The 12313-nt window shown below is 39.8% G+C and overlaps 1 protein-coding gene across 1 annotated transcript; it reads left to right on the top strand.

Moving 5' to 3' along the window:
* Positions 1-870: 870 nt before the first annotated feature.
* Dio2 (iodothyronine deiodinase 2) lies at positions 871-11984 on the top strand. Its single transcript, XM_005321287.5, is given in 3 exon segments — positions 871-1866; positions 9593-10163; positions 10166-11984. Coding segments are annotated over 3 exon segments (816 nt in total). The 5' UTR covers positions 871-1644; the 3' UTR covers positions 10189-11984.
* The last annotated feature ends 329 nt before the right edge of the window (positions 11985-12313 follow it).

The raw sequence follows: 12313 nt of genomic DNA, 5'->3' as shown, positions 1-12313 counted from the left end.
TTTCAAGCCCAAAGGAAGGTTTCCTAAAGCTTCAGGTCTCTTAGGGGTTATACTAACAGAAGCAGGAAAGTACTGAATTAAAAAGAGCTTTCTTACCAATCATTCATTTCTCAGCCTTATGGCATCTGAGTGCCATCCAATGGAAAGTTTTAATTTCATCTTCATGGAAGCAAAATAAAGCTCAGAGAAGGTCGGGTCACCTAGCTCTTTTTGTGTCTAAAAGATTTATGTGTGTGTGTGTGTGTGTGTGTGTGTGTGTGTGTGTGATTGGAAGCTTCAGTAAAACTAAAAAGAAAACTTAGTATTAAGTTTCCTCAAGAAGCTTTAGAGAAATGCTGTGATGGTACTCAAATAGTATAAAAGTCTTCTCACAACCCAAAAAACTTTGCATTTTCTTAAATAAGATCATGACTCAAAAATATTTAAAGGACCTAGGTCACACATATAATGAAGAACAGAGTGATGGTATAAAGGTGTAAAGAGCATATACCATTTCTCTAAAGAAATGGAGCAAAAAGCATCTGGACTTACTCTTTCTCTTTTCTACCTGCCTGCCAGGATCCTTTCTTTCCAAAACCCCTAATCAATTAATAATGATAATCATAGGAGAGATGTTACCACTTTAATTTACACATTATATTAAACGACTCTGCCCTGAGTATGAAAGCATTTCTTGAAAGCTGTCAAAGGTATAATTTTTTCTCTCTCTTTAAATCACAAAGCAAAATTCCAGTGTCTCTCCCCAACCCCTTCTTAAAAAAAAAAAAAAAAAAGTTGTCGAGTTTTGCTTTTCTATTCACTGCAGTCTGGCCAAAGTAAAGCCCTCTTTCTCAATGACGTCAAGATCTTTAGCAAGATTAGGCTTTCATTTCTCTATTGCAGCAATTAGCCAGGGAATGTATAAAAGGCTTCAGGGAGCCTCGCTGGGCGCAGAGAGAGGCGTTTTGCACCACATACAGATAGCAGGAAGGAAAAGCCAGAGGAGTGAGGAAAAGAAGAGCCAGGTCTTCTCGCTCCTGGGGAAGGGAGAGAGTGAGACAGGCTGGGAAAAGCAGAAGAACAGAAAGTTGTGTGTAAAACGGAGTAAAGAAAGAAAAAAGAAAGAAAGAAACCACCCTTAAAGCACATTTTTTTAAAAAAAAAAAAAAACTCTGGCAATTCAAGAAAGAAACAGGCTACGTTTAAAGAACATAGAGACAATGAAAAGCTAAAGAAAAATTTTGCAGTCTCTGCCACAGTCTCATAGGTACTTGGAAATGAAAGTAGAGCTGCCTGTCTTTAACGGACTCTGACAGGGGTAACTGGATTAGGGACGGGTATGCCAGTTTCTTTTTTTTTTTTTTTTAAACATCTTAAATCCTGAAAAAAAAAAAAAAAAAAAAAAAAAGCAGCAGCTCCGAATTGAATGAATTGATGGGCACACTCCAACTGCTGGGCTGGAGAGACTGAACTTGGTCTTGCCATTTCTGCTTCTTTGAAAGAGGAGACAACTTGGGCTTCTTTTTAATTTAGTTTTTCTCCTTCTCCCCCCACCCCCCACCTTCCCCTTACCTCCCCCACCCCCCCCATCACCACCCCCCTTTTAAATAAGAGGGTGAAGGGGAACCAGAGCGCACAAGGGGACTGACTCAGGAGGCAGAGAAGATGGGTATCCTCAGCGTAGACTTGCTGATCACACTGCAAATTCTGCCAGTTTTTTTCTCCAACTGCCTCTTCCTGGCGCTCTATGACTCGGTCATTCTGCTCAAGCACGTGGTGTTGCTGTTGAGCCGCTCCAAGTCCACTCGCGGAGAGTGGCGGCGCATGCTGACCTCAGAGGGACTGCGCTGCGTCTGGAAGAGCTTCCTCCTGGATGCCTACAAACAGGTGAGCTGACCCCAGAGGGCTCCTCTTCAGGTCAACCAGGCGGGGGAGGGGGGGCTAGAATGTTGGGGGCTGGAGGCCAAGGGAGCATTGGGGTGACAGCTGTGAACTTGTATCTGGGGACCTGCCTAGTGGTTCTGTGAGGGGTGCTGTGAGGTTGAGTGAGCCTCTACCTTTACTTTCTACACCTGTTGCACAGGTTTGATTTGGGAGTGACAGATATTAAGCCCTCAGGACTCTGTATGACCTAATAACGAGTCTTTTCAATAAAGGTTCTTATTATCTTGCTGTGATTCTGGAGTAGAGGATTTTGAGCCCCTAGAATAACTTCAGGTAAAGTCAGAAAATGTTGGGGGAGGGGAGATGCTGCGTTTGTTAGGCTGTTATAAAAGCAGGAATTTTGATGCTTTGCTTGATAGGAGGTGCACTTAGGAAAGACAGTTCAAAACTGTCAGAGAATTGACATCAAAATATTCCTGGTAAGTGAGACTGAGCATCACAGCAGCTTTGTTTCTGGTAGAGGTGAGAGTTAATAAGAGCAAGCCTGGGATTTCTGAGTCCCTAGTTACTGGCTATCAGTTTGTAAAAGAGAGATCTGCAAAGTGCCTGTCAGGAATCCAGACTTTGTAAGGGAAACCAAATTTACTTTGTTTCTCCAAGTAAAAACATAGTGTGGTCAGAGCTGATGGATCTGCTTGAGTATACCTTCTTCTGCCTTGAGCTTTAGAGCTTTAGTAGCCTGCCTTATCTCTGAGAGTGTTGTCTCCATCTACTTTTGAAAAACCAGAGCTGAATTCTGGTGTGCGTATCTGCTTGGAGATATTGGTGGAACATTTTCAACTGAGATCTTAAGGGGCAAAGAGGAATGCTTGGTCACCTGGCCTTTGTCAGTTTGCTCCCATCCCCTACTTACGCTCAGCAAGGATGGCTCCTGAAGACCCTCTGGGTTTAGGAAGAGATAATTCATTTGGCAAAACATTGTTACCAGAGGAGACTCTCCTAGTTTTCCCCAACAGTATTGGGGGATGTTGTAGAAGACATCAGGATCAGGAGTCTGCGAGGAATATTGAAGCCAGGTGTTCAAAGCAGTGGCACATGTAAAGCAGACAGAACCTCAGAAACAGAGACAGCAATAATAGAGGGGAAAGGGAATGAATCTTCTGTAAATAATCACTAAAAAAAATAAAGCTCTGCACCAGGAAAATAGAAGAAGCAAAGAAGTCAGGGCAGGGTTGTTCCACTGAAAACTCAAATGTACAAGAGAAGAATATCTGTTGTGAATTAGGGAATTTTCACTGTAACACATGTCTTTTGTTATTGAGGTCACCTGCAGAGGGTTTGCATTTATTGCCCTAAAGACAGGTGAATAGTAAGAACTCTTATTAGTAAATGTCAATTCCTTGATGCAAATAGGAATGGATGCTCAAAGTCCTAATAGTAAAATTTCATTTATATTATGTATGTGGAGGCAGATGAAAAATGTGGGCAAGTAGGTGCTGAAATGATCAGATACAAATGTACATATTGAATGTGAAACTTTTATCTTCTGCTCTAAATAAAGGCAGGGAATTTGGAGGAGGATGAGTACACAGGCATATGAAATATTATTAATTAGGAAGTTCCCTCATCTGCCTCTGTATTTTGCATGTCTTAGCTGATAACATGGAAATGTCAGAGTCTTGATCTCCTTATATTAAAGTCTTGCTTTTTGGAAATACAATCAACTTTTGCTTATAAAAGAAAAAAAATAACTTCTTGAGAGAATTTCACTTATGTGCATATATGTCTAATATAAATGTCATCTCTTCATTATATCAACTCTAGGAGCTATAATGTTAATCACCCTTACCAAGTTTCCCCCCTACTAAGCAGCTTAGTGAGATAGAAATGGGAAAGTAAACAAATGCTTCCATAATAAATTTGATTATTTATATTTTAACTAATGTACAGTGTTCTGTTGTGTTGTAATATGTCATTATCCACGTTCTAGGAAATTGGAAAGGCTGAATGATTTGCTTATTCCTTTGGCATGTGGTTGGCATCTTCCTCTTCTGTCATTCTTTGTCTCTACCTACTGATTTATTACTGGCCAAGTTCATGACTGAAGTTATTAGGCTTTTAATGATTTATGTCATCGTTACCATGTACAGAAGCAACCCCAGGAACCAACTATCCAGAGATAAGACTGGACTGGGGTGTGTAATGAATGGAAACACTGAGGCACAGCTTGAACTGAATTTTAGTATTTTTCTGGCTTCAAGTATGACTGGGGTAGTGGTTGCTGCATTGGCTTTTGAGGGTCACTCAGAACCTCTCAAACAGGTTGAGTTACTTCACGGAATGCTGTTGCCATCTGTGCTACTGTCTTTGGGCGTGGCTGTTTCTAGAGGCCCTGGAGGAGGCTCTGCCTGAGATGGCATCACAGTATTTCCCAACTTTGACTTGCATTATTGTGAGGCTACCACCCCAGAAGCAGAGATTTCTAGAATGAGGGGCGTGTCCATGTGGGATACAATTAGACATATCCTTTTCTAGCTTTCATTCTCCCCAGCGGGGGAATGTCAGATACGTAGGAAGACATTTAGAGAAATTGTATGAAAAGTATGATCCTGTGTTTTACCCACACCAGAGGCAGCACGGATATAATTTAAAAAAAAAAGGGGGGGGGACAAAATTAAATTTAGTAGAACACTTGTTTATTAAAATACTGAAAGATTTAAAGTTAAATTGGATTGGTAAGAGGGGATTCTGTACAAAAGTTTGATTGAAAAGTCAGTCTTTAGAAACTCATGAGAGACTCTGAAGTCAGTAAGAGGTGTTTGTTATTTAAGTTTCTTGAGTCGGTGTCATTGCATCTGAACACTGGATCCTTGTGTTGGTGTGCAAAGACTCAGAAAACACAACCAATAAGCAAACTTTCCTGTCTGGGAGTCCGGCTCTTGCCTAAATGAAGTGTAAAAGTCAATACACAGTATGGATGCTGACAAGCAGTTCAGTTTCTGCACGGTTAATATTTGCAGCGATACAGAAAACATATTCATTTGAACCTGTAATTTGGGTTCTGAAAGGGTCTCTTTAACATTCTCCTCCTCCTCTTCATTCACCTCCAGCCTTTTGACACAAGTTCCTACAATGGAAAATGGCTCCTTTAAGAGAGAGACTGTCCCCCAAATATCACAAAGAAGGCCACAGCCAGGGCTTGTCCATCACTTGGCTAACTCACTGGGACATGACAGGGCTCACAGCTGCTTTTTCTAGGTACAAATGAAAGAACTGGCGAAGACGGGCACTGAGGTTAGAAGGAGCAGGTAGTTTGTTCTTCAGCCCGGCTTATCTGGCCAATCTGAAGGCAAGTGGTTAAATCTCTGCTTGATGGCTGCTTGATCATGTTTCCAAGGCTGTTGATGTAGCCTGATGATTATATCAAAGATTTTGAGAACTTCCTGGTGTTAATAAAGCCAGTTCCAGGACTTTGGATAGCAAGGAGTATGTGTAAACATTCTGCCACGCACCCATCCCCCATTTGTAAGATTCACTTTTCTTTTTGTCATGAGACTATGTGGATAGTTTATGCAAAATCCTTTCTCTGGAAAGCAAAGCAAAGCAAAACAAAGAAACAAGAAGAAGAAGAAGAAAAAACCACCAAGGTTAGTGGTATATGCTCTGTTTCTGCTCTCACTGGATGAATGGTTCTTTCTTCCCCTTGCCCTGCATTTCACAGTCCAGAAGCAGCATCCTCTTCCCTTATGCCCTGAATGGTGTCAGTAAAAGGGATCCCAACATCAAGGGAATCGTATGTTTATACTTGCTATGTATTTATGCTCATGTTCACACTCACAAACACGTCCCTTGCAGCCCCTGAACTTGGGCCAGAGAGCCCTCTGTTGTAAACATGCAAATTCTTTATTTGCTGCCTTTGTTGGTGTTGTTCATGTTGCTTGCAAAAGCATAAGAAAGGACAACTGTGACTAGGTGCAAATGAGAGAGATAAAAGTCAGTGATGACGATATCACATTTTACGTATGTCCTTTCTGATCCTTGTGAAATAAAGGGACCCTTTGGGAACATCGGAACTTCAAGACCAATTAGTGGAAATGATGCTTCTTGTGTTTGGGCATTAAATACTGGGCAGGGTTCTCTTTAGAGTGGCTAATGCTGGCAGGGAAAGAGGTACCGACCTAATTACTCTTCCGCAAGAGTAAAAAATGCCTTTTGAATGCCTCTTTGGCAAATATGTCTCATTAAGGACAAAAACCAAACACAAACCCTCTAAGAAGGAGAAATTAAGATGATAGGTAACTTGTGGCCAGGAGACTTTCTGTGCCACTGTGGGAAATTAAAACAAAGTTTGGGAGTACCAGGGGATAACTTGTTTTTGTTGAGCTTCTTTCCTGCAGCCTTAATGTTATTATGGGACCAACTTTATTTTCTTCATCATCTTGGCTCCGTGTCAAGGAATGCTTTCCTCCTGGGGAGAGCAAAGAATTCTCCACCGTGGAAGACGATGGTGATTCTCCAATTCCATCTCAGCAGGGTTGTTAACCAAGCAAACCAAGAAATTCTGCACTGGAAACTTTGGTCTAATAGGAATTTAATTTTCATGGCAATCAAACCCAGAGATGAGAATGAACAGTAATGTCCTTTGAAAAGGTTTTTGTTTTGTTTAGAGCAAACTGAAATCTCTTCTTCTTTATTTTAGCTAAGTTGTCCTCTATCGGGTTTTAGCAAAGATGGACAGTTTATGATTAGTTATATGATGCTTGCAAAAGCAGACCATGGGTCAATTAATATTTGGACTTATGGGTCACAGGTGTCTGTTTTTCCTTCTTAGCATTATTAATAGCATTAATCATACCTATGCATAATCTCTTACCTGGTCACCTTCATGAATGAGAATATCTGTGCATTTATGACATTCTAGCCTATAGTTGAATCCTGTGGCGGCTCAACACAATAAAGAAGATTAGCCACATTTGTTTTCTTCACTAACCAGCTGAGATAATCAAGAGCAAATCAACCACATCAGGTGTTGATTGTGGCAGTAATCTACAGGAGGTCTCTGGGATTCATATTTCTCAATTTATCTGCCTCAGTGAGTTTATCCATCAGCCAAATGTGATTATTTCACTGTGGGTCAAGTTTATTATTAAGTGTAAAATTCCTCACTGATCCAGGATTTGATAATCCATTCAACAAAAATTTTAAAACGTGTGCATCCTAGCCTAACAAAATGCTAACTTCCCCTCCCCAAAGAGCATCACGTGTTTGGTAACTTTCCTAATTTTTAACTTTAGAGTGACAGTGTTGTACTTGTCCTAGATTTTCTAAGACATACTAGTCAGATTTGGAAAGACTTCTTTGGATGAATTGTTCGTTCCAAGAAGAGAAGTGTGCATTAACTTTCTAAGAAAATTAACTGCAGGTAACAAGAGATCACCTGTGACCAAAGCATCAAATTAGATTATTCAGTTGAATAGTCAGGAAAACACAAGGATCAACAGGTCTGCTTAGGTGAGAGTTAGGGGGTCAGAGGCTTTTTTATCAAGACCATACAATTGTTTGTAGGTCTCACCAGTGACTCCAAAATGCAGGGGGATGTTTTCACTCTCCCCCAAACCTAATAGTCAATAGTGCAGAGATTATTTTTCTCCTGTGTGAAGGTTGCTTACTTAATCAGACATCTCTATAGTGATATGAATGCATTTAGGTTGTCTTATCACAGTATGTTGAGGAGCACAGCACATACCGTTCTGTTGAAAGCAACCCTTCTAGAATAATTACTAGTATCTTAGTAGAAAAGATCTAATGAGAAGGTGTTGGGGATGCCGGTCACCACCTGCATCTACAAAAAAAAAATAAATAAATAACCCATAGAACCCACAGATTAAAAAGGGTTTAAAATCTTTAAAATATGTATCTTTAAGTGTGAAGTATATTTTAGTACACCAAAGACTAGCATAGTTCACCTGAAATAATCCAGTTAAAGGTGGCTTCTCAGATTCCCCCATCTAGAGTCATTTGCGGATTAGCCAAGAAAATTAATATAATAATTTCCCACGGGTAGTGACTGAACCCAGATGTGTTTGTTTAAATCACACCAACAGCTTTCTTGTCTGAGGAGAAAGATGATTATTTTAATAATTCTTTTAGGAAACAAATAGTACCTGTTTCAAACCTGCCCTGATAGGATTTTTGAGAAGGGAGAGAAAGAACTTCTTTTCTTTCTCTAGTGTTAAAATGAGTTATGCATTAACATTGGATAGAAGCCGCTGAATAAAAGCCTGGGTGTTTTTTAATCAGTTTGGATTGTTACATCTTAAACAATTCACTTCTAAGTGACTTCAGTCAGCAGCAGCGTTATGTGTGGCTGTATTTATATGAGGGGAAATAAGTCGATCCAGTTGGAAGTGTTTTGTAATATTAAAGATAGTGTGTAAGAATCAATTTTACTGCCATAAGCTCTCCCTAATGTTATTGGCTTTGATTAAACCATTCTAGGGAAAGATCCAATTGTGTTAATTCAAACTGAAGTAATTGGCTCTTTTATGTTGCCTGCTTTTTATTATCAATTTACAGATCTAAAGGCCACAAACTTTCTTTTATTATTCAGTGTTCAACTATTTTAACCATGTGCAACTGCTTTAACATGGCACGATATCTGACGACACTTCTTTCACCTGGAAATTCTATCATTCAGAGGAGCTTGTTGATAAATTATATTATAGAAAAATGTATGGTTCGTGACTTCCTAGGTGAAGTGGGGGGAAACAAATAAATAAACAAAAAACACATGTAAAATGAGAAATTAACCAACAGTAGGATTATGTTTTTGTTTTTAGTGAAAATTAGAAGGTTCTAGTCATAAGAACCATACCGAAGCAGTAACAGTGAAAAACTCTAGGGAGGTATCATGCTGGGGAAGAGCCCCAATCTCTTCTCAGGATTATTTATTTATTTATTCATTTTAAACACAAGACTTCCCAAGAAAAGTGTTATTCTCTTTCAGAGGGTACACTGATAATGCAGTAGGGTAGCTGATAATGCAATATTCACTCACGCAGAGCTTTCAAGTGCTCTTTTCCTTATATTATCCTCTAATACCTGTATGAGGAAGACAGGCGTTATTATCTCAGTTCTATAGATGGGAAATTGCGGCAGAGTTTGAGTCAGTAGTCCTTGTTGTCAGTGATGGGTTCCAGACTTTCTGGCTCTGGCCAGGATTGGAGCCCATTTGTGTTATCGTATATTGGTTGAGATTAAAAAGCTTAGTACCATAGGTGAAAACTTAGGTGATGCTTGAGTATTTTATAATTCAAAAAGAGGCAGTATATCCCAAGACCCTGATAATGTGTCTTGAAGGAGAGACCATTTGCTTCTAACTTTGAAAATGAAGTCAATTAATCACTTGTTTGCTAAGTATTGACAGCAAAGTAAGGCTAGTCAAGAATACCAACCTCAACTTAATTATGAAAAGAGGTAACTGCAGTGTCTTCCAAGATGAAAAGAATTACTGTGCAGATGAGAAAGATCCTTATTCTCTTGGCCATCCTTTATGTCACCTGTCATGCCTCCTTCTTCCTCAAATCAATATACGTTTGCCCACAGCCTCTGAAGGAAATCCCACTTTTTATTAGGGTCAATTGTATCAGAGTCAGTTTTATTAGAGTGAATTGAAGCAGCAATGTGTTTAATATGGAATTCTTTCTTTCTCTTATGCCCTCACTACTAGGTGAAGTTGGGTGAAGACGCCCCCAATTCCAGTGTGGTGCATGTGTCCAGTCCTGAAGGCGGTAACCATGGTGGAAGTGGCGCCCAGGAGAAGACCTCGGATGGAGCAGAATGCCACCTTCTTGACTTTGCCAGTCCCGAGCGCCCACTGGTGGTCAACTTTGGCTCAGCCACTTGACCTCCTTTTACTAGCCAGCTACCTGCCTTCAGCAAACTGGTGGAAGAGTTTTCATCAGTGGCGGACTTCCTGCTGGTCTACATTGATGAGGCTCATCCTTCAGATGGTTGGGCGGTGCCTGGGGACTCCTCTTTGTCTTTTGAGGTGAAGAAGCACCGGAATCAGGAAGAGCGATGTGCAGCGGCTCAGCAGCTTCTGGAGCGTTTCTCCTTGCCGCCCCAGTGCCAGGTTGTGGCTGACCGCATGGACAACAATGCCAATGTAGCTTACGGGGTAGCCTTTGAACGTGTGTGCATTGTGCAGAGACAGAAGATTGCTTATCTAGGAGGAAAGGGCCCCTTCTGCTACAACCTTCAAGAAGTCCGGCATTGGCTGGAGAAGAATTTCAGCAAGAGATGAATTCTAGATTAGCTGGTTAAAGGTATGATTGTAATGGAGCTTATTATTTTTTAAAAAAGATATTATATAAAGGAGAGGAAACCAAGAACTGAATCCACGATTTCAACTGAGGCACATTGCCTCACTGAAAGACAGGACAGGCGTTTACCTGTCAGAAGAGCATAAACCTCTAACATCCCAGTACTTCTTTAACTACTCAAATGTCATTGGCTAAATAGTAGCCCTGTTACCTCTCTTCTTGGGGAGAACCCCTGAGTGAAAAAATCCAAGTGGGGAAGGAAGAAATTCTGATTTCAGTGGGTGTTCATTCTTCCTTGAGAAAGAAGTGGTATTGCTGATGCAAGTAGAACCCAAGGGTTACCTGAATAATTACTGTGTTAGGGAAGCTATTATCCATGTAAAGGTAAAGTCTGTCACCTAGGCTTTAGAGAGCATGGGTAGAGCTCAACTGGAAAGTTCCCAAATACTGACTTATAATGCATCCTTGAACTCGGGCCACGTGGTCAAGGCCTTGGTGTTTCATGTGTTAGAGTAGGTGCTAGCCAAAGCGTTTCCTGCCAGGTGTATTTGTAGATACCGGGGGGTGATTCCTCAATCTGCACGTTTAGAATGACCATATGAAATTTGAGGGTTACTTTCTAGGCAGATGGAGACAACTGGAAGAATATCAAAGTACCAGCTAGGAAAGAGAGGAGGCAGAAAGATTAGAAGACTTCACAGAGTTTCACCTTGAAACTTACAAAGGCAGACTAACTTGTTAGCCCCCAAAACATAGAAACTTTATATAAAGACAGAAAAGGAAAAAATTTATCTAAAAATAGCATAGAGAAAACATGTGAAAACAAGATATTTATCATATATTTCTATGTTGAGGGTGAAAAGGGGATTGAAAGGAAAAAAAACCCCACATGCTTAAATAAGTGTGCTATTGAGGACTTTTTTTGTATAATAATTACTTTATGAAACATGCATATGGTGTATATGTTTCAGTGGGTGAATTATACTTCATGATACCTGTCCAGGGAAAACCCAGTGGGTCTGATGGTACTGGGCTGTTATTCCCAGTTCCTGCACTTATAACGTGGCTCTACTCATTGCTAGTCTCAGTCTACAGAGGATGGCCGAGCTGAAGGCATTGGGGGCAGTACCCTGGCCATTCAGCTACAGCCGTGTTGTGTTTTCCTCCCAAAGTAGGTGAACTTCAGTGAATTAAAGGTGCAAACGATCATTCTTTCTTCAGTTGCAAAATTGGAGAAAGTTTAATTCCTATCAGTAATTTTGGAATCATTCATACAGCTACCCTTGGTATCAGGGAATTGGATAAAATGGGTTTTCTATTGACATTTGAATTTCAGTTTGTCCTTTAGTCCATAGCTGAGGTTCAGTAATCTAATTTCCCAAGAGCACATACTTGTAATTATATATATATATATATATATATCTTGTTTCCCTTTAAGATTAAAAACAGTATAGTTTTATACATAAGTAATATCTAAAGATTGTAACTTCCCCAAAAAATAGACAACAATTTTGTACCATATTTTTTTATTTTAAAAAATTTGAGTATATTATCAAACCACAGTATATAGTTTAAAGGCACTAACGTTCTTATGTCCATTTCTTTAATAGCTGTATCATAAAATAAAGCTAATAGGAAAAGATAATCAAAACTTGAACGTATCTTCTTAAACTAGTTGCCTGAAATGAGAAAAAAAGTGGGAAACTGGGTGTGCAGGAACCTAAAGTATTTAAAGAAAAACTGGAGCAAGAAATCAGTCCTATCACAAGCTGGTATATTGTTTAGATATTAAAGCTCCATCGTTTAGATGTTGTAAAAAAAATTATTTTTTTTACAACATCTAAACTTTCCAATGTTTTAAGTTCTACCAACAAAGACCCACAAGCAAACAAAGCAAAATTTGAAAATGTGATGTTATCTCATAAATTGCTGTAAAATCATACTGAGGCTCGATGGTTTCAGATTCCGCCATTGTTAAATTCTACAGTCAACCTTATCGGTAGCCCCCATTGATTTTTGTCTTCAAAATGGTGTTGAGATTTATGTGGTGCCCAGCAAAGTAAAATGACAAATTGGTAGCAGCACACCCACATCGCTGTCCTTAAACTTCCCCTTTGTTCTAAGTG

The sequence above is a fragment of the Ictidomys tridecemlineatus genome, chromosome 5 (genome assembly GCF_052094955.1).
Source record: "Ictidomys tridecemlineatus isolate mIctTri1 chromosome 5, mIctTri1.hap1, whole genome shotgun sequence".
NCBI classification, from domain to species: Eukaryota; Metazoa; Chordata; class Mammalia; order Rodentia; family Sciuridae; genus Ictidomys; species Ictidomys tridecemlineatus.
Note: the sequence above shows the minus strand (reverse complement) of the source record. Positions and strands in the feature narration are given on the sequence as shown.